Source organism: Siniperca chuatsi, linkage group LG18, assembly GCF_020085105.1.
Source record: "Siniperca chuatsi isolate FFG_IHB_CAS linkage group LG18, ASM2008510v1, whole genome shotgun sequence".
Taxonomy (NCBI): domain Eukaryota; kingdom Metazoa; phylum Chordata; class Actinopteri; order Centrarchiformes; family Sinipercidae; genus Siniperca; species Siniperca chuatsi.
Genome location: NC_058059.1, coordinates 11,937,462 through 11,959,450, shown reverse-complemented (window position 1 = coordinate 11,959,450; position 21,989 = coordinate 11,937,462). Strand labels below are relative to the sequence as shown.

Here is a 21,989-nt window from a genome sequence, read left to right as displayed (position 1 = left end):
ATTGTTTACTTGATAAAATGCCAGAAAAGTGTGAAATTAAGATATTTAGGCTTGAACCAGAAAATGGTTACTAGATAAATGGCAAACGATTAATCTATAATGAAAATTGTTGTTGATTGATTCTCCATTGATTACCTGACTCCTTGGGTGAATCTTTAAAGTATGTGTAACGGACTGAATGTGAAAAGTCCAGGGCCAGGGGAAATACAGTAAAAAAAAAAAAAATACTGATAACACTTAACTTTAACCTCCCCTATTTAGCATTTATAGGCAATATGTTAATATTTAATAAATAGTTTATAATACACTATAATGTAGTCATAGGCAGATTTAGGTTTGTAAATGTATTTGTTAACACCTATAATTCTTCTTGTTGATACTGTACAATAAGAAACATTTAGCTGCTTACAATTACATTCTAGAGTGTTATAAACCATTTGTTAAATGTTTGTTTAGTGCTTATAAATACTAAACAGGGAATATTAAAGTGTTATCAAATAAATAAATATCCCAACAACTATAAGACCTTCTCCTAACATCGATTTGTTTAGCTGGAGTAAAGTCCTGGCCTGCACTGACTCAAGAATGGAGTCAGTCTTTCCCAGGACATTTTAGACTCTTTAGGCTGGTTAAATGGATTTTCTTAAAATGGACTTTTATTACTATTAAGCAGCTTTCACATGTTCTTCTTTCTGTGACCGAATGGTTACCTACAAGCCAGCAATTAAACCTAAATTTATACAAACTATTAACCTATTCCCAACCTGTGCACTAGCCAGTACAGTCCTACTGCTTTCTGAGAAATACTTGTGGTAAATGTACTGCACTTTTCTATCTCAGCAGGACAAAGCTCTTCACTTTCATTCACCTATTCACACACAAAAGCATCCTTGATTTGAAGTCAACATAGTTTATCAGTATTATTCATACTTTAACGACTGCACAAGCCGACTCCGACAAATGAGGTTCATTTATTTATTATCATTTAACATTGGAAAAGCAACCGTTATCCCCAACTGTACTTCCATTCACATATTGTAGCTCTTTATTTCTAGGTGATTAATGTTTATATTCTTACAAAACAAAAAGATTTCAGACACAATCTGTACACTCCAAATCACACCCCTCCCTTCAACCCATCTATGACAAATACGCTAAAAATGGGAGCCAAATTTTAGTGCAGTGTTGAAAACCTGTTCACACACATACAAAATAAACAATCAACAAGTCGCATGTACGTCTGTGAATTACATGCTTACTAAGTGTCTGGACTCCTCACTGAAGACACAAGAGGACACATTAAGCAGGTGTGCACGTAATACAAGGAAGGCAGGCAATTGAGGATAAAGTTGACGCAGAACAATTTCACTTGGACTGCCGTGACTTAGAAAATAAAAGCAGGAAATGGTTCAGTTCATAAACCACTCTCCATAATAAAATTTACCAGAGGTGTGTACAGGGGGGCAATTCAAGTTTTACACTCCCAGACGTCTCTCATATGGAAGATTTTAGTGACAATGATGGTGTGCAGTGTTTTCATGGAAAATCTGGAAGGGCAACACTGAGGAGGACTCACTCATTCAGGATCGGGGGGGGGGGGAATAGCAATCAAGTAACAGGGTTGAAATGTTCAGTCCCCCTCCCTGCCCAAAAAGATGTGACATAAAGGTCCCATATTATCCACTTTTTTTTTTTTTTTTTTTTTTAAATGTTTGCCTTCAAATATCACCAGAAAAAAAAAAACATGTTTCACAATTAAATGTTTTAAATAAATATAGCTCCATTGATAGAATTTCTTCAAAAAATAACCCTTAGAGCAAACTCTCACACAAGAAACTGAGCACTACCCCCCTCCCCAACACACACATACCATAACCCTGCAAAAATACAGTTTAAATGACAGGTGTTTGTTAAAAACCATCATACTAAGAGTGACTGGCGGGATTTAAACCAGTTGGTACAAGAGTGCCAAACTACAGGTCATAGTAGACTTTGGTAGAGATATTTTCTTACACTTTGTTTTCTTGTGATCATCAGAAACGTTTGACAGATACTTTGTGTCTTGAGAACATGAAATAGCTATTTTGTGACATCACATCACAAGAACAGTTTCTTATTCTGTGATCAATGTAACAAGCATTGTTTCTGTGGGATCATGAAAAAGGCCTGTCAAAAGTACCAATAACACCGGGGCCGGCTTTTTGAACAGTAACTGGAGAATTTTGAAAATGCTGGGGTTTTTTTTATTTTTATTTTTTTTTTTTAAATGTAATAAATCCAGTTCAGGTGTTTAAAACTTTGTACCTTGTCTTAAAACAACAAAACAAGTCGGATGAAATGGATAGAAAAATAAAATAAAATTAATGGGTCAAGAAAACTTCTAGAAAAAAATAAAGCCTTTATTTGGCAGCTACTTATAGAACAGTGAAAATATTTTTAACCCACCAATTTATGATTAAATATGAATTTTAAAATGGTGCAATATAGCCCCTTTAAGAAGAGCAAAGACATACATTAACCCTGCCCATAACCCATGTTGTCAATGTCCTTCAGTACATATTGGCAGCACATACATACACAAGCATACACACATACACACTCCCACACTCAATACTGGTAGTGTGATTGAATCAGTGAAATCTATCTCATGTGTGTCGTGGTTGGCTGCGTGTGTGTGTGTGTGTGTGTGTGGAGGGGTACGACAGACAGGGAGGTGGCTATGGTGTCGATGACCATGAAGACAGCAGCCATGTGCACCAGAGAGGTCAGAAAGGGAGCGATACAGTGAAAAGGTCCATGTCCCATTGTACCAGCTGAACGATTGGTACTACAGCCCCTGGGTCCCCCGTTTGCACAGACGTCACCACACCCAGCGGCTGGGTGGAGGAACATAAGTGGATGACGACAACTGTCCGTATTGTGGTCCACAGAAGCTTGTCCAGTTCATCAAGAAGACTACTTTTTCCCCCTCACATACAAAACCATAGCAGCAGGTAGAGCTCGAGGGTCTCCCTCCTCGAGAAAAAAAAAAAAAAAAAAAAAAAAAAAACAAACAAATAATACCTTTCCCCGTCATCCACATGAAAAGCAAGCTATGGAGAATTACCAGTTCTGGGAAGTGGCAGATGTCTTTTTGCTTTATTCTCCTTCCCCTCCTCCCATCTTCTTACCCCCTGAATCCATCAAACAATTGAGCAACCAACATTGTCCTCTGTCATTAGTCTCTTGTCAGCAATTTTCCCCATTTTGCACTTCATCCCCGCTCCCCTCCCACAAGTTTAACCCTCCCCCCACCCCCCATTCGCCCTCCTCCTCTCCCAGGCGAGGATGAAGGCAGATCATCGTTCGGGCTCTGACTCCAAGGCCAGCACCCGCTTGCGCTCGCGACACTGCTTCTTGTGGGCAGGCCAGTCCCTCTGCTGGCACTGGGAGCCACAGTAACGCGCCACCTGGCAGCGACCGCAGATGTTGAACTCCCGGAGCTGTGGAAAGACAAGAAACAAGGTCATCTTTGGCTCTGGGCCTGTCTGGCTAATGCTTTGGTACTGTGATCCTAGGTGTCAATTTTGCTGGACGCATCAACATGTGGATGGGTTTATGAAGGGCAAGAGGCTTATACTTTTCATCTCCCACTTATGAAATGAATGAATTAAATAACTACACATTTAACTGATTAAAATCCGACTTCATGCAAGTTTCACAGGAATGCCCATTATATTACATACCCTCCTCTCAATGAGTGAACAAGGAGGATAATGACACTCGTAGTAGGTGCAGGAGCACTCCTCTTCCTCCACCAGCTCCCCATTAGCATTGTAGTAGCGTGTGCGGCTCAGCTCCAGATACTGCTCCTCCACAGGGTCGGCAGGTACCTGCTGGATGGCCAGCCAGTACAGAGACTGCTCTCTGGACAATAGAGTATGGGAAGAAATATTAGCCATGTGTTACATGTTTACCAACACATATTTATGTACAAGCTATAAGAAACATCATATATTGCACTTTTACACAAGTAACATGACACAATAATCAAACTCTCCGCCACTCTGTTTCTTTGTATTTCAAAGTGTTGCTAGATTTACTTCTACTACTTCTTTAAGAAACAAGAAGCCAGTTCTAAACTTATTTATTACTCTCAATAGTGTCAAAGGGTCAGCTAACCAAGAATAGAGAGCCCAACGTGATGCTAAGGTAATGCTAATTTTGTGCGACCGACTCAAAATATTTTGTTTTAAATTGTCAGGATATATTGGGGAATGAATCTGACTAGCTTGGTCTACAGACAAAACATCTGGCCCATACAGCACTCTACGTTCCTACAGAATCATAATTCAGCCTTTAGCACTTTATAGCTGCAGTCCTACCTCTGTTTGCTGGAAATCTCCTCCGGCTTGGGACTCCAGCCCACTGGCACCAGTCGCAGGTTGTCTAGCCGGTTGTCCACTGTCACAGAGTTGATGTGGATGACTTGAAAACTGGGAGCAATTCCTCCTCTGTGCTTCTCCCTGGGTCAAGACATGTATCCACATCATAAGTCAGTTACTAGTTAAAAAATAAAGACAGCTCCTGAAGATGAGGGCATTATTCACTGATGTAGATGTGCTATTAAGACTGCAGAGCCTGCGTGTTGGCTACTTCCTTGTTTACTTCAGAACATAAATAATACAGTGTAGCTCAAGGTACAAGGCTCAATTTATGCGCAGATAAACATGGGACACTGTACCGTTACATTAAAAGATCAATAATAAGCAACTATGGACTCAAACCTTGTGAGATAAGCAGTACTGGTCCAGTTAAGATAGCAAACTGATGTGAAGCTTTACTGATACCAGTAGGAAAACTCTTTTGGAGGGCAGGGTCAGCTGTAGAGCACCAGCCTGCACTGGTAGGGATATGTAATCTTGTTTACGATATAGAGGCACAGGGCTCCAGACTAACTGTGTACATTGATGGCACTGGTGCGCCTAACTTTCATTTAGGTGCACAAGCACATATTTTAGGTGTACCCAATAATACATTTTAAGGGTTACCTTTTTTTGTCAGTTCCCATACACATTATTCATTTCTTTAAAGATGTAAATGAACAGGAATAAAAAAGGTGCAGATAAATGTTTTTTTAATAGACCTAAATTTAGAAGGTAGCTCTTCTTTGGCTATATTATGAGCAGTGTTAAATTTTATTATCATTTCTGACTCCTCACTGCTTCAGTTTGCTGTTGCCTGGCGCTGAAACGCTGCGGTAAGGGGGACTGCTCTGCCTGCCAGGCACGTGTCACGGCACAGGACATGTTTCTTGGAGACTTTTTAAAACGTTTCAGTTCTGAACATTGATGTTCCGACAGCAAAAGCACTGTTCCAGTGATCCGCGGATTGGGTGAGCCGGGTCATAAAAATTGCCTGTCTGATGGGTTGCGGGTGGGTGAAATAGGGTGATGCTCATAAAGAGAGACGCTGTGCACATTTATGCACGAGCCACAGCAGCGTAACTTCATTGATTATTTAAATCTCCTGACACACCGATATTAATTAATGTTTGGTGTTCCTCTACACATCCAAAAATGTCACACACACAGTCCAGGTTCATACAGCGAAATTGTTTGGAGTAAAGCAGCCATCCTCCTAATAAATCCTGAGCTCCATCAGAGCTGTCTAAAAAAAAAAAAAAAAAAAAAAAGAGAAAAGTGTATTTCATTAGCTAAAAATTGAATTCTGTTTCCTCGGTCACGTCAAGTTTATAACTACAGTTTTTAGTTTTGCTGCTTAAATGTCCCACGATATTTGCTGTGACATCACTATGGTTTTAGTGACTGCTGAAAAAGGGGCCTCTACAGCATTCATCTCACAATCTGAACTGTTTTTTGATCAGACAGTTGAAACAATACTCATTTGTATCCTATTCAGAAGTTTTTGGACCCCATCGAGGACACTTCCACAATAAGAATGCTTGCCATCACAGGTCTTGACCCCAGATGCTCCAAAAAAAAAAAAAAAAAAAAAAAGTTTATTTCACACCTGCTATAATGAACAAATTACTCACCAGAGCAGCTCATGCAACGGCCTTCCTGCCCAGCGGCCTTTGCCAATGTCGAAAGCATAGGCAAAGATCTTAGCTCCATTGCCATCTGCATCTACCTCCATGCGTGCCTGGAAAGGGAATAATGCAATTGTTTAACATTGGCACTATCATAAATGTGGTAAAAGAAACAGTTGAATCCTCGTAATTTACCTCAAACGCATAGTTTTCCACAAGCGGTATGTCCTGCTCATCTATCAGTGTGTATTTTGTCTGGAATGAGAGAATGGAGATAGAAAAACTTTAACAACGACAACAGCTGTTACAGGAGCAGCTATCGTTTCATGGACCTGCTTTAGCAAGACGCCAACTCATTAAAAACCAACATTTTGGGAATGTTGACAAGGAACCCAAAGGGGGAAAAAAAGCCAATGTGAGAGCAGGACCCTATAAGCTCATAACTGATTAAATGTATTTAAAACGATCGCCTTCAGGCATTCACAAAGAGCTGGTTGAGTAATTAAAAACTTTCTATTTAAATAAGTAGATATTAAATTTAAAAAAAAGACTTCAATTAATGATAATTTATAAAATATTTTGATGAGCCCAGTGGTTGGCAAATATCAATTTTTCCAGGGAGAATGTTTGTCTATTGCAGAACCACCTCATATTATTTATCAATGACAATCCAGAACTTTAAGAAGCAGGGCAGATTATTTTCTAACCGCCCCTCCAGAAAGGTTTATAAAAAGGTCCAAACGTGACTTTAGTGTATATTTGTAAAGAATTTAACTGGTTTGTACAGACTTAAAATGTCAAACAAGTTAAACAACACTACTTATTAAACCATTTAAAGGGATAGTTCACCCCAAAATCAAAAATACATATTTTGCCTCTTACCTGTAGTGCTATTGATCTGTCTTGATTGTTTTGGTGTGAGTTGCTGAGTTTTAGAGATATTGGCAGTAGAGATGTATGCATTTTTTAAAATATAAATGGGACTATAATGGCACTCAGCTTGTGGTGCTCAAAGCTACAGTGGCCGACAAGGGCAAATGCACTGCAGCTTAAGAAAACACATGCAAATAGACAAAACACAAGCAAATTAAGAAAACATCAATTTGACAACACATGCACCGCATTAAGAAAACACACTGTAAATACACAAATGCACTGCAAACACAAAACAACAACGGAAATGTTTCCAGAGACACTAAAAAGGTTTGTGACTCACAAAGTCGGGTCCATATCATCCGTTCATTGTTTTTCTGTTCTTTTGTACTATTTCTCCACTTTGCGCAGTCTGATCAGCAGCGTGCACTTACCTCGTGGGAGCACGCAGATTCAAAGAAAAAATGTGTTAAGCATTTTTGAAATTGAAAATAAGTTGGAAAACTACGGTTAATCAGAGACAATAACCAGGTTCATCAGTGATGAGAGACGGACTGTAGCCTGTTATGAACGTTGGAGTGACCAAGTGCACATAGCGTTTCCTAGGTTAATATCTGTCATAAACACTAAATCTCCTCACAAATCATTAAAATTACTGATAGAATTTGTCTTGTGAGGCACATGCAGCAGTCACTTTTTAGCGCATGCGCAGAGTAGAGCAGTGGCAGAAGTCAGAAACCCAAAACATAAACGGGATGATACACGGACCCAACTTCAATAACTTTGAGAGTCAAAAACATGGGCTTTATAAAACAAACCCTGGCAACAAGAAGTGTGTCCAAGCCGACACTTTAGTGCCTCTGGAAACACTTCCTTTGTCATTTTCTGTATTTGGTTGTGTTGTGTGTATTTGCAGTGCATGTGTTGTCAAATTGATGACAACTCATGCGATTGTGTTTTCTTAAAATGCAGTGCCCATGTGCCCAAAAAAATTAAATTAAATTAAAAAAAAAAACACATTCAAAACAAAACTCAATAGCAATGTCTCTTTCCATAAATCATGACCCGGTTACTCAAGATAATCCACAGACCTTGTTGTGAGCAGTTTCATGTGAGGACTATTTTCTTTCTATCGATAGCTGCTACATGAAACTGCTCACAACAAGGTCTGTGTGTTATCTTGAGTAACCAGGTTATGATTTATGGAAAAAGAAATTTGAGTGAGAGAGTGCCATTATATTCAAAAAATGCAGACATCTCCAGGGCCGATAACTCCAAAACTTGGCAACTCACACCAAACCAATCTAGATGGATAAATAGCACTACAGGTAAGAGCCAAAAGATGTATTTTAAGTTTTGGGGTTAACTGTCCCTTTAAGGCCTACCTGAGCTCTCTGTTAGTAGGTGGGACAAATGCACGTGACAACATGCCAATACAGTAGCCCCACGCTACACTAAGCATGGTACAAAACAGCATGGGTGGTGTTGTCCACATACCAAAAGGTCCTAACATGCAATGTGACACTTTGTCTCTGCCAGACTATTGTGTAGATCTCAACAGGAGTGACATCATGTGAATTAGTTACATGACTGTTGACTGTCACTCAGCAGGTGGGCAGCTGATTCGTCACAGCTCAAACAAAACGGTCTGCACCGTTTATCCCGAGTGTGAGTGTCTTGTGAGACGAGCAGCCTGGGGCATTTCTTGACAAACATTTAGCCTTAGTTTAACGTCATGTGTGTGTAGAGAGACACTTATGTAACTAAAACCAAAAAACGACGCAAGTTTTCGGCCCCAGCTGTTGAGTAGTATGCTGTCCTATCAGTGCTTTGTCACGTTGCACAAAAGAATCAGTTGATGGAGCATGGCAATGGCTTCCTCATTAGCAGACACTTCACCGTGTAATCTAAATAACATAGCTAGCGTGGCACTGCTAACTGAACCACCGACCGTTACAATTACATGACCCACCGTCGAAAAGAAAAACTACCGTCTTCTCCGTGTATTCACTACCCGACGCCGGTAACGACAAAAGAGGGACCCCTGTGTTTACCTCTGTGGCACTCCTCCACCGTTTAACGTTAGCCAACAGCTAACGTAACCCGCTACATGCTAGTTAGCGTTAGCTTCAGAGCGAGACTGTGTGGTGGCGGCGGAGGAACAGAAAACCAGTCTGGCTCAGCACGGCCGGCTTCTTTAATCCGTTCAAATGCGTTAAAATTGGTAGAGCTGAACTACTCCCGCATCGGCAACGGCTTGGTAACCATTAAAGTGGTTGACTAGCACCTACTCATCAAATAAACTATTTTTCCATCGCCTTTTGTGGTCCCCGCGGGCCCTTCCCCGGCCGCACATGGCAGCCCTGGGATCCAGCTCACCTTCCCGGCCACACGGCCGAGCCTGACGATCCCGAGCTTGAAATCCGACATCAGGAGGACGGGCGGTGGTGACAGAGAGAGGCGTAGAATCCAACCTAAGCGGTATTCAGGTTTAAAACTCGCAGGGGCAGCCCCTCAGCCCCGCTGCGGTGCCAGTTTGGGTTAACTGGTTGGGTGTTTGCCCTGACTCCGGGTCTCTCCGGCAGCAGCCTAGCCTCGGTGACACACCGCTGCTGGCGCAGGAAAGCCGAGCGAGCTGCTGGGGGCGGGGCGGGGCGGGACGAGCCGCTAATCGGACCGTCCTATCAAAAATAACGTTACGTTTTTTAACACGAGGCCTCCGATCACGCTGTCCAATAGAAAACGACTATTTTTAAGGACCGCCTAAATATTACGTCATCAGACTCTCGTGACCACTTCCAGCCATTTTCGCGCGAAATGTTTGATGGCTGTGTGGGATTATCACCTGTTATAGTGGATGCGTTATATATATAGCAGCTAATTTGTTCCATTGGCCAGTCGTGGTGTAGCAACGAAAAAATCCCCCAAAATAATTTTCCCCTCAGACCACAATATACAGTACATACAGTGGTGGAAAGCAACTAAGTAAATTCACTCAAGTACTGAAAAACACATTTGAGGTACTTGTACTTTACATGAGTCTGAGAGGGAAATATTGTACTTTTCACCTCACTACATTTATTTGACAGCTTTAGTTACTGTGCAAATTAAGAAATTTCATACAAAACATATGAAGAGTTTATAAAATATGTTTTGTTATAAATTTAACTACCCAACAGTACAGTTGAAACGAGTAGTCGATTAATCAGTTAGTCGATTGACAGAAAATTAATTGGCAAATATTTCAATTATTATTTTTCATGCAAAACATTTCTTGGTTCCAGCTTCACAAATATGAAGATTTGCTGCTTTTCCTTTTAATTATTTTTTTATTTTATTAAAATCATTTTGAGGTTTGGACTGTTGGTGGGACAAAACAAGCATTGTGAAGGTGTCACTTTGGGCTCTGAGTAATTGTGACGGCACTTCTCACTATTTTCAGAATTCTTACAAAACAAACAATCAATCGATTAATGGAGAAAATAATCAGCAGATTATTCCATAATGAAAATAATCATTAGTTGCAGTCCTATACAAAATACTTCAAAATGAGCTCCACCTCAACCAACTACATCAGTAAACCCCTGCTTTTACATTAATTCATAGTTATAATAATCTAATGATATAATATATAATAGTATAACAGTCACAGTGGACATTTTCCTGCATTGAGTACTTTTACTTTTAATACTTTAAGTACATTTTCCTGATTATACTTTTACTGAAGTACAATTTTCAATGCAGGACTTTTACTTAGGCCTAAGTAAAGGATCTGAATACTTCCTCAATGTATATATTCCAGGATTTTCAGTCCCCATCCCAACACATCTGTGTGATAAAGATGACTTTCAGTTAGTTAGGAAAGTGAGTGAGCACCCTCTGGAGATCAGGACCTGTATTACAGAAACCTGGCAGTGTATTCGTCTAGAAGAGGGTCAATTGTTTCAGTTAAGAATTGCCTTTAATTTGACAGTAAGTCTATTCCTACATTTTCTGTAAAAGAGATGAATGCTGCATAATAATGAATAAAAACAAAACAAAAAACACATTGTTCTCAGAGTGGCATTAAACATGAAGAGAGAATTTACATTTTTTTGTGGAACTTATTTTTCAAAACTCAACAGGGTGTAGAGAAAGAGGAATGTAATTTTCTTTTTAGTAAAGGCCACTTGCTTTATTAAATATTTTAGTTTGTTGTTGTTTTCCACTTTTTACAGTATATTACATGAGGTATTTAGCTCTTTCTTCCACAACAAACTTGTTCGTTTCATGATGTGAACACCTGTATTTTGTAGTTTTACCCATTTCAAAACAGATTCTTATGTTGGAGACAATGGCAGCCCTGTGCCTCTGCTGTTCTCGAGTCAAAGTGAAATGTGTGGAAACCCACCTTGTCTGAGCCAGAAGGCAATCACTCCTATCCAGTTACTCACAGACGTGGAGCTGGGAGGAGTGGGAGGTGTGTCGTTCCTTGTGCTGGTTTGAATATCTTGAGATTAGATCTGTTTCCTCCCAAACTCACCTATAGCTTTGACAAAAAGTCTTTCATTTAGGCTCAGTTTAAAAAGTGATAGGAGAGAAAAGGGTACAAAGCCTTTTATTTTCCTTTGTTTTAAACCTCTTGCCCCAGTTTTCCTCTTCACGATGCTTGACAGAGTTAACAGGAAACTTTTAATATTGACACCCACTGGTGAAAGGTAAGCACATGGGTAGAAAAGGGCACAATACTCAAATTTCAAACTCACACTGCCAAATTAAATGAACATAAATAAAAATTATCTTCCAATAACATCAATATATCAAGTCAGGACAAAGACTAAAGAACAACAGCACATTAAATTCTTTTATTTTTCCAGTTTCTCCCCAATCACATGACATGGGAAAACATTATACATTATCACACTGTAAACAGTTCTACTAATTTACCAGTATCCCGTTATTTTAGTATATTTTGTGTTGCTTTAGAGATGTAAACATCATTCTTGAGATGCTGGTTACAACACAAGTGACTGCGCAGACATTTTAAATAAATGGGCTTGGCCATTCATAAGGGCAGACCATATTTCTTTAAGGTTATTTGGTCTTATTAGAGGTTATTCTGTCTGGAACCAAGAGCTTTTCCAGGCAGTGGGTGTTGCTCACTATTTCTAAATAGACCTGTCTCTGAGGTGTGGCTGCATCTTTGATCCCTGGGTACACTCATATGATGAAACTGTGTAGCTCACACCTACCCACACAGGAAAAAATTTAATTATGCTCTTCCACAGTTTTTTTGGTATCTAGTAAACATGAGTAAAATTCCCAAATGAAAATAACTAGTTTTTGAATGTGAGATTCCTATGATAAAAACAAAATGTCAAAAATGTCCAAAAAAAGACAACTGTGCAGTACATCTGTAAAAAAAAAAAAAAAAAAAAAAAGAAATCCTCATAATCCCTTTCACAGTAGGGCTGGATGACAATTTGATATTATTGTTTATCAGCTTTCAGTAGAATCGTATTGTAATAAACATCAGGTTATCATTTTGCAAAATTCAGTTGTGTAAAGTGATGACTTCAAGAAAATTGTAACCATAAACTAACAAAATACGGAATTAAAGGTTTTGTTTTACATGTGAAGGGTTTTGTCTGATGTGAAGTATAACAAAGGAGCACGTCTTCCAGACCTATTTCACAATAAAAGCCCAGTCACCCTCTTTGGCATTACAATATAAATTAGCCTACATTTGTAACTGAGGAGTTAGAAGAGTTGAAAAAGGCTTGTTTTATTACTTTATTTACAAACAGCATTTATGTAAGCAAACTTTAAACAATATCATAAAACATTAAGAAGATGTTGATGTTGTTTTGTGTTAGTCCTTTAATAAAAGGCCTGTATGTCATATGGCAAATGTGAATTTTGATGGTGGGATATAATTTAATATTAGATTGTACCTTTATTTTTTGGGTGCATTAATGTGTATGCAGCATGTTGATGGTATACCTGAGGTGGAGGTAAAGACAGACAGCCTTGTTTGGTAGTTAAAAAAATAGCGAAACACCACATTTATGTACTCATCATATGTTTTCCTTTACCTGCAAAGTAACCCCCAGATGGGCTAATAATGGTAGAGTAAAAAGTACCAATTCTTACTGAAATATAGTGTAAACTACAACCCACCTCAAAATAGTTAAACTACAGGTTACTTGCCCCCTGTGGTTAGGCTTCACTTCAGATCACAGCTGGCAATTTGAGGAGTTTTAAGTGGTCAAAAAGACAAAAACAGGGAGAGAAACAGGAAATTAAGGCAAGCTAAAGAGAATGAGAAATTGTGAGGAAGAGGAAGAGACATTGATATTTTAGCCTTTTATAATAGAATACCTGCTTGTAAGAGATTACAACATGATTTACTTACAAAAGGGTTGTTGTCAGCTGACGCCCAAATCAAACAACTGAAAACCAGCAGAGCAGAAACCTTTTTTTTCTCCCTCTGAGCTCTGACCTCTGATGTCCGCGTTACTTCCGCATTTCGCTCACCTGTTACACCTGTATTACAGCGCTGTACTGTAGGTGCGACTCCAGCTCTGCCGGTGCACCTGTTGCATTATTGTGCCATGACAGAGGAGCTCACAGAGTGCGATCTAACATGCTCGTCTTCCTCGGATGACCCAGAGGAGACTTTTAACGGTGTGAAAACCGGGGAGATGGATTGTGAGCAGCCTATTTTCTCCGTGTTGAGCGGCGGTGTGAAGCAGCAGCAAGCGGGGGACACGAGCTCCTGCGGCGGCGGTGAAGCGACCTCACCTGCTTCTGCGAGCACTACCGACACCGAGTCCGGCATCTTCTCTGGTGAATGTGAGCTTTGTGTGGCGCATGAGTCCGAGCTGGACTGGTTCTGTGGCACCGAGCAGAAACTTATCTGCTCTCACTGCGCTATCGTGGGCCCCTGTCACGGACACACTGTGACCCCTCTGGCCACCAGAGTAACCGCAGTCAGGGTGAGTGTGTGGAGCAGTTTATATATAGGCTATTCTTATACTACAGCTGTTTGCTTCTTTTTATTGTATTTACTGAGCTGTATCATGATAGTAGTTGTTTTTAACTTAGTAAATGTACAATGTAAATTTTTGTTTACCTGCAGGGTTAGAAATAGCCCAGGAAGGTTACTTTCACTTGAGAGTCATGCCATAACTTATTTATTTGCCCTATACCTTACTATTAGACCTTTTTTTTCTACTAATTTGACCTCATCTGCTTGAAAAGCTATCGTTCTACTTCTCTTTTAAGTTTCTTTTATGAGAACAAATATAGATTTTTCCTATTTCAACCAGTCACTTTGTTCAGGATGGAATGGTAGCTGTTAATGAAGCTATAATGTGAGGAAATTGTGTTAGTATATTTAACAGTGTAATATATGTACATCAGAGTTCTTTCTTGGGTGTGCCGCATTTTGCATGAGGTTTTTCTTGCTGATTCCTCTGCATGGTATTTGAAAAGACAGGAATTTCTTGTTGCGTCTCTAGCTGGTGATGTTCAGGTGTTGTGATGTGCTTATTCGACAACTTCAGTGTTTATGTGTGTGAGTGTGTATTACTGATGTTGTGGGGACATAAATCTGTCTACACAGTCATATTGTGGGGACTCGCCTTCCTTATGGGGACAAAACGCAAGTCCCCATAATGTAAATCATTACATTTTAGGATGATGACTTGGTTTAAGGTTAGGTTTAGGTTAAGATTAAGGTTATGGTTATGGTTAGGGTTAGGGTCTCCAGGAAAATAGTCAAAAAGTCAATATAATGTCCTCTGAAGGTCTGATGGAAACATGACTGTGTGTGTGTGTGTGTGTGTGTGTGTGTGTGTGTTTTTACTAGAACCAACTGGTGGATGTGTGTGAGAAAATACAGCTGCAGGCACTGAGGATTGAGAGGTTTATCGACCAGACACTGACAGCCAAAGAGCAAATGCTTCAGGTGAGAAATACCACTGATCCCCACCCACTCAACCACACACTAATGATCACACAGACACAGTGCCAACCTCAATACTGACACACATTTCTCAGTGGAGCCTGCACTGTTTCACAAGCAGTGTTTTGATATTGGCTGGCTCGCCTTTATGAAAAAGGCAAGGCAAGTTTAATTGTACAGGATATTTCAACAACAAGGCAAATTCAAAGTGCTTTACATAAAACATAAAAGCAACATAGGGCAATATAAAAATACATTTAAATACACTTAAAAGACAAGATAAACAGGAGAGTAAAATTTACAGTGCAGTGTAAGAAATTAATCATTATTTGATTTAATAAAAGGCAATGGTAAACAAAAGTCTTCAGCCTTGATTTAAAAGAACTGAGGGTTGCAGCAGACCTGCAGAAAAAGAGACATGTTGGGTTTGTGTATGTGCATACTGACCCCTATAACAAGTCTCTTTGACTTAGGGCTGCGACTAAGGATTATTTTCATTAATTAAATAATTAATCTGTTGACTATTTGATGTCACAACATAGAAAAAAATGCCATCACAATTTACCAGAATCTAAAGTACCTTCTTCAAATTGCTTGTGTGGTCCGACCAGCTATTCCAAAACCCAAAGATATTCCTTTTACAGTGATATAAAACTGAGAAAAGCTGAAAACCTGCACATGCGAGAAGCTGGAACCAGGGAATGATAAATAACTTAATCGACTAGTTGATTATTGGCCAAATCATCTCAGCACTTCTTTGCATGTGAAACAGTTATTGTCACATCAACAAGGAGAAGAAATTGTAAAAGAAATTATCCCTGTATGGTAAAAAACAAACAAACAAAAAAAAAACACTTCACATTTTCATTGAAAATTAATGTGATTTTACATTCATGTTTCTTTACATTCATAAAAATACTTATAGCATGAAATATCAGTATGATGAGCATGTTTCCTAAATTTAAATTCTTTTGAATATCAGGGAGTTGGTTTCCCACAACTTTCTCAGCAGTCTTTTCCACAAATTTACTTATTCTCAAACAATTGTAATGGAAGTTAAGTGATTTCAGATCTTTTTATTCCAAACATATGTTGTATAATGAGGTACTAATTATACAATATGTTCACTAGTCAAGTATACCTTGAAATAGAGATTGTGTGTGATGTGTTTCAGTCAGTCAATTTATCACCACCATGCAATAAAGCAAAGGTTGCCTCTTTCAGTGCACCTGTATTTATTAACCTCCCTGAACACATGGTGTCAGAAGTAGTTAGAGGTACGGTCATGCATGTTTAGTTTTCTAGGTAACAAGTTACCACTAGCAAATCAAACCTCAAGCAAGCAACAACAGTTAAGACAAGTACGTAGATACCTTATCTAAGCAAGATTTAAATTACCATACCAATGTGTGTGTTTCCGTAACGAAATAAAACAAACTTACTTGACAAAGTGGAAAAAAAAGCTTTTGGTTAGAAATCTGGTCAGTGAATCTCTGTAACTACTGGTGTGTTTGTTTAAGGTCAGCCAAAAACGACCCTTTGAGAGCCGTGAGAGTGAACCAAAACAGTAAAATTGCGGGCCGGACAGCTAAACAACTCGCTATAAAGCTCCGTAAAGCCCAGTGGAGCTGCAGATTCAGGCGATAAATCGCTGCAGGTTCATCACTACGAGTGACCCCTCTCACATTGTCACATTGTAATTTGATACGTTGTTATTATAAGAACAGTCAGTTATTAGTTATAGCCGCTTTAAAGAGCCATTGTGTTTTATTTTGTCGAGGGCTGAAGGTAATCACAGGTTCTCACTTATAATAGTGCAGGAGTTGATTGAGGATAAAACCTATGTGAGATGTAGTCAAATGCATTCCTGTGACTTCCCCACTATGCATCAATCAGTTTTTGATTGCTTTTTATTAGTGTCCCAGTAAGTCATGCAGTGTCACAGTGAGCCAGCGTGCACAATACCAGGACCCTGAAACTGAAGCAGCTAAATTGGATTCAGCCATCATTCATTTTATTATTTACACCTGTGCTTTTATTACTGTGACATGTCAAAATGTCTTTTGTGAAAAAGTTCTATTAGTCAACTAATCGATTTGTCAATTAACAGACTGTAATTCTGATGATCGTCATTCATTTTTAAAACAAAAATGCTTAACATTCACTGGTTTAGGCTTCTCAGATATGAGGATTTCTTGCTTTTCTCTGTTTATATGATGGCAAATTGAATATCCATTGGTTGTGGATTGTGAGAAACTGTTTAGGGATAACATAATCAAACAAGGACGGTGTAGTCCCTCATTCGTCCAGGAGTGTTCTATCGTAGAAAAGGTTTCAGTCGTAGTCATCTGGACACTGTTTTCAGAATCTCAATTGTGAAAAATTCTCAATTGAGATTCTGAAAACAGTGTCCAGATGACTATGACTGAAACCATAATAAAACAAGGAAGATGGAAAGTTTTGGCTAATCCAAAGAAATGAAATACACTGATGCAAAACGCATATTAACATTAAAGTAGTCCTGCTCGATGATTTGCAACATTGCCCACACCCAGAGATATTAATGAGATACCTGCCACTGCATTAACAGTAGGGCAACAGTTGATTGTCTCATGGTATATGTATATTCATAATTGCCTAATCCTAATGTGAAGATGTCATCTGGGCTCTGGGAATTCGTAATGGTCATTTTTCACAAGTTTTCTGACATTTTGTTAGATTAAACGTTTCATTGCAAAAATCATAATCCTTGGTAGCCCTACATATTATATCAAAAGCATGAAAAGTATTTCATCTGTAACATGTCTGACAAAAGATTTGCCTGTTGGAGAAGCCTTCTAGAGATTGAAAAAGTGCATGTTGACAAGCATGTTTTTCTTTTCTTTCTTTTCTTTACATTTTTTAATTGTGCTGCTGAGTATGTATCACAAAACAATGTTTTTTAGTGCACGATTAAAGCATATTTGATTATAAACTTTGAGGGTTTTTATTAATTGAGAAACACTACAAAAGTATATGGGCTTTAGAAACTTGAAAGTTAGAATTAACCTGTTGACTACAGTCACAATGATATTATGCAATTTGATTCAAAACCATGTAATTTCTCCTCCTGCACCGCAAGTTGTCCAATATTTCTTCTTCTCTCCTGTCTCTTGGTGTAGGCAGCGGCGAGCAGGGCGAGGGAGCAGGTGCTGGCACAGGTCAGCGCAGCACGTGAAGCCCTGGAGGAGGAGGAGCAGCGTCTCTTGGAGGAGGTGCAGAGGGAGGAGGAGCGGGTGGAGCAGTGTCTCCTCACCCAGAGAGCCCACTGGAGCCAGGCTTTGGCGAGTCTGTCGCAAACACGCTCCCACCTGGTGCACACGCTGACACACACTCAAGACGCGCAGCTGGCGGTGAGAGACATTTTTGTCAGGAAGAGGGAAGATTTTTAAAGAAAAGAGGAACTTGTGCTCTAAAAGCAGAATCCTGATAATGGTCCTAAATTACTAAACACTTTCTTCCTGTCTCGTCTTTCAGACTAGTGTCCAGGAGATAGCTGAAAGGTAATCTTTTATAACGACATGCTTGTGAATACTTTTTTCTTGGCCAGGACCAATAGACTATATATGAAGAGTCTATGCTCAACATACCAGAGAAGTGATATCTCTTCTCCTCTTGCTGTTTGTGTGTGTTTGTCAGGGTGGAGGAAGCAGAAGGGGTCGGGGAGCCCTGTGACACAGACCAGCTCAACCTGAACCCAGGCTGTAGTGACAGCAAGCTACTGAGAGGTCTGTGGGTCACTGCAGTACTGCTGGGGCCAAACGGTTAGTAGATTTTTATTTAATCTTCATGTGAAAATGACCAGGAATCCAGCAGGATCATACAATGTTAGTAGCTACACTGATGATGAGTCTGGAGGAGAGCTTATTTTGTACAAACATTTCAGTGAGAAAAGTGAAATAGTCCTTTTGTGACCTCCATCCAGTGGTGGAAGATCCTTCACTGAAGTAAAAGTATCAATATTGCAATGCAAAGAACTCCAGTACAAACAAAGGCCCTGTATTCAAGTAAAAGTTATGCAGAATGGCTCCTTTCAGTGCTACAATACTATTATTTTATTTAGTCAGTATTACTGATTTGTATAAGCAGCATGCTGATATTTTAGCTGGTTGAATGTAAAGGCAGACAAGCATGATAGTGTAATTATAGTGGCAGGAAGTGACCAGCTCAATGGCCAACCCTCATTTTTGACATTCTTGTGTGTGTGGCGAAGAGCAAGCTGTGACATTACAGTAAACTAATTCTCAAAATGCCTCTAAACATGTTTGCTTATAGTAATGCAGCAGTGTGTGACATTCAAACCATCTTGTTCTTCTTCCCACAGCGTACGGATCATCTTTTTTAAAGTTTGATGAGCGCACAGTGAGCCCTCTCCTGTCCCTGTCTGACGACTCCTGCACTTTGACCTTCCTGCACAAAAAAGCTCGCCAATCCCCACAATACGACCCGGCACGATTCGACTGCTTGCCGAACGCGCTGGGTTCACTGTCTATGTCCTCTGGCACCCACAGCTGGGTGGTGGATGTAGGCCAGAGTGCTGCCTTTAAGGTCGGGGTCTGCTACACCTCTCTGGAGCGCAAAGGCTCTGGGAACGAGGCCCGGCTGGGCAACAACAGTCAGTCTTGGGTGCTGTCTCACTACGACGGGGACTACACCTTTTGCCACGCGGGGAAGAAGGTGCCACTGCAGGTCGTGAGGAAACCCAAGAGGATCGGCCTGCTGCTGGACTGGCTGAGTCAGACGCTGATGTTTTACGAGCTGGACTCCAGTGCCGTGCTGTACTCTCTCAAACATCCCTTCAGTGCCCCGCTGCTGCCAGCGTGTGCCGTGGCTGACCGCAGCATCACCATACTGCACTGACAGAACGCCCAAAAAACTAAATGAACAAATAAACTCACACATGTGAAACAATGCCAACGGGAGACAACTTTCTCTAATGTAAATATGATCAGCAGCTAAAGATCCTCCATCTATTTATTCTGTTAGCTATTCTATTAGTAGCTGCCCATTCTTTTTTACTGTTTCTAATGATTTAATAGATTTAAATTTCTTTATCTGTTGATCATATTATATAGTAGTGCTATAACAGTATTTTGTTTGACTGACAATGATTGTTTTTTTAAAATGAAATTTGCTGTTTGTTTTTAAAATTAAATGTTTTTATCATCAGTTTGATCCAAGACTCTTTATAGAAAATATTAATTATACTGGTTAATCCAGGACTGTTTTAAATGTTGTGTTGCAAAGAAACTCACTAGAGATAATTTTGCTTTGTGATATGCTCAGTAAACCAATTATTACCGTTTGACTGTTATATTTTATGATTGTGTAATAGACAGTCCCATGAATGCACAAGGTATAATTTTGAAATTTCCTTTGCTGTAACATATTTTCAGAGCTGAAAAGCTGAAAAGAGTTTGTCCTTTCATGTCACAGCAGGATTTTGTTTTGTGTGCATTTGTCAATGTAGTACAGTACAGTTATACATTACGATACCAGTTGTCCTGCAGGGACTCAGCAGAAAGATAAGATATGTTAACAAAATGAGTGTAACTCAAAAACACTAATCATTCTTGCTCAGAGTTTTGTGTTAACTTCTGTGAGACAGTTGATGTTTCCTATTTCCATTAGAAACATTCTTAGAGAGAGGATAAAGGCCAGTTTTAAACTTTTAAATTTAGCAATGTAGCTCAACTCTGTGATGTGACGATCATATGTGTGAGTCCAAAAAACTGTAACTGTGATTTATATCTCTCAAAGGACATGCAACAACATCTCTGCTATCTGCTCCCTTTAAAATGTCTTCTTTATTACATTAGGAAAAGGGGCTTTGAGCCCAAATCTGAGGAAGAGCCAATTCTGGAATCAAGGTCATAATATGAAGCAGAGCAGATGTGAACACTGCTGCTACTTCTCAGAAGTTCGGGCTGAAAACCACTAGAGGGCAGCAATGTCAAATTAAGCCTTCACAACCAACATCACAAACCTGCAACAGTGTGCTCCTGATGATGCATGTCACATCAGAAAAGTGAAAATAAAATTCCAGGACCGCGGACAGCTACAGGGACTGACTTACAATCAGACCAAACCTCAGCAAACTTTAAACTGACCACATATATGGTTGAATAAATGTTTGTGAATTTAAATAACACCAAAGGAAACTGACATTTAGCTTTGACATCAGCAAGAGACAAAGACTAGATGCACTCATATTTAATTTTAGGGTTAGGGAACTAACAATGAAAGCAACACGCTCATCGTAATTAGTGTGAAGTGACCTGAGACACTGTGTTCCTCTGATAGCAGACACAACATATGAGAGGAGGGCAGTAGGCAATGAGATAAAACTGAGGGAAAAGGAAAAACTAAATCAAGTAGTGACTTCACTGACTCCTCATCAGTGATATTTATATCCAAATAAAGTATTGTTTTTAGCACTAATGACCATTAACTGTAAAGTACACTGCAGCCCTGCAGAAAAAGTGTCCTGCTTATTACGTCCTTTGTAAATGAGCATTTTAAGACAAATATATTGTCATGATGTCTAAGAAATGTTGTGTTACTATTCAGAGATAATTGATTTGAGTAGCTTCAGGATGTTTAAGTTATATATTAAGACTTAAAGGGTGGATACCCCAGGATGTAGTAATTCCAGATATTTCTTGTGATTTCAGTACTATGTGGTGTAACATTGTAATAGCCCATTCATGCCCACCATGCTATTTCAAAAGAAACATTGTCTATGAAAACATCTTCCTATAAACACCATTCAGATTTGAATTGTATTAGGCTTAGTTGAACATGTCCCAATTGCTATATTATTAACTCTTTTAGGGCTAGCTTAGTCATGGTATACGTAAAAGAACTTTAAGTTAATTTGGGCCAATACTATGGACAACAATAAAATAAATAAAAGTAGAGATGACAGCAGGTTTTTACTCCTTTATTTGCAGTTAATATTTCATGTTAACTGTGATATCCAAAATGCAATGCAAGTAAAATCATGGGTTACCTTTGTGCATTGTGCCCAAAGCTAAATGTGGAGATACAGTATTAAGTTGCTCAGCAACAGTCAACTAGCTGGCTACAGCATTTAAC

At 39.4% G+C, this 21,989-nt stretch overlaps 2 protein-coding genes across 3 annotated transcripts; one reads left to right on the top strand and one right to left on the bottom strand.

The window, feature by feature from the left end:
• Positions 1–961: 961 nt before the first annotated feature.
• On the bottom strand, positions 962–9,581 carry zmynd19 (zinc finger, MYND-type containing 19). 2 transcript variants are annotated; one of them, XM_044173672.1, is made up of 7 exons: positions 9,284–9,581; positions 6,227–6,286; positions 6,038–6,144; positions 4,365–4,505; positions 3,726–3,906; positions 3,339–3,482; positions 962–3,253 (listed from the first exon to the last, which is right to left on the bottom strand). In XM_044173672.1, the coding sequence occupies exons 1-6, from the start codon at positions 9,332–9,334 to the stop codon at positions 3,339–3,341; spliced, it is 684 nt and encodes a 227-aa protein (XP_044029607.1). In that variant the 5' UTR covers positions 9,335–9,581; the 3' UTR covers positions 962–3,253. The 2 variants fall into 2 exon arrangements, with proteins under 2 accessions (XP_044029607.1, XP_044029606.1); XM_044173671.1 differs by having other exon boundaries at positions 962–3,482.
• Positions 9,582–13,368: 3,787 nt separating this feature from the next.
• Positions 13,369–21,818, top strand: bspry (B-box and SPRY domain containing). Its single transcript, XM_044173296.1, has 6 exons — positions 13,369–13,881; positions 14,757–14,855; positions 18,014–18,244; positions 18,369–18,394; positions 18,531–18,655; positions 19,216–21,818. Exons 1-6 carry the CDS (start codon positions 13,498–13,500, stop codon positions 19,749–19,751), a joined length of 1,401 nt encoding a protein of 466 aa, XP_044029231.1. The 5' UTR covers positions 13,369–13,497; the 3' UTR covers positions 19,752–21,818.
• The last annotated feature ends 171 nt before the right edge of the window (positions 21,819–21,989 follow it).

What these genes read in the sequence shown, in the direction of transcription:
- zmynd19 (XM_044173671.1), bottom strand. Translation starts at nt 9,334, where the DNA reads ATGTCGGATTTCAAGCTCGGGATCGTCAGGCTCGGCCGTGTGGCCGGG. An exon ending in TCGGCCGTGTGGCCGGGAAG is followed by an intron (nt 6,287 to 9,283) that starts GTGAGCTGGATC and finishes CTCTCATTCCAG; the next exon opens with ACAAAATACACACTGATAGA. An exon ending in GTTCACTCATTGAGAGGAGG is followed by an intron (nt 3,483 to 3,725) that starts GTATGTAATATA and finishes GTCTTTCCACAG; the next exon opens with CTCCGGGAGTTCAACATCTG.
- bspry (XM_044173296.1), top strand. Translation starts at nt 13,498, where the DNA reads ATGACAGAGGAGCTCACAGAGTGCGATCTAACATGCTCGTCTTCCTCG. An exon ending in GTCCAGGAGATAGCTGAAAG is followed by an intron (nt 18,395 to 18,530) that starts GTAATCTTTTAT and finishes TGTGTTTGTCAG; the next exon opens with GGTGGAGGAAGCAGAAGGGG. An exon ending in AGTACTGCTGGGGCCAAACG is followed by an intron (nt 18,656 to 19,215) that starts GTTAGTAGATTT and finishes TTCTTCCCACAG; the next exon opens with CGTACGGATCATCTTTTTTA.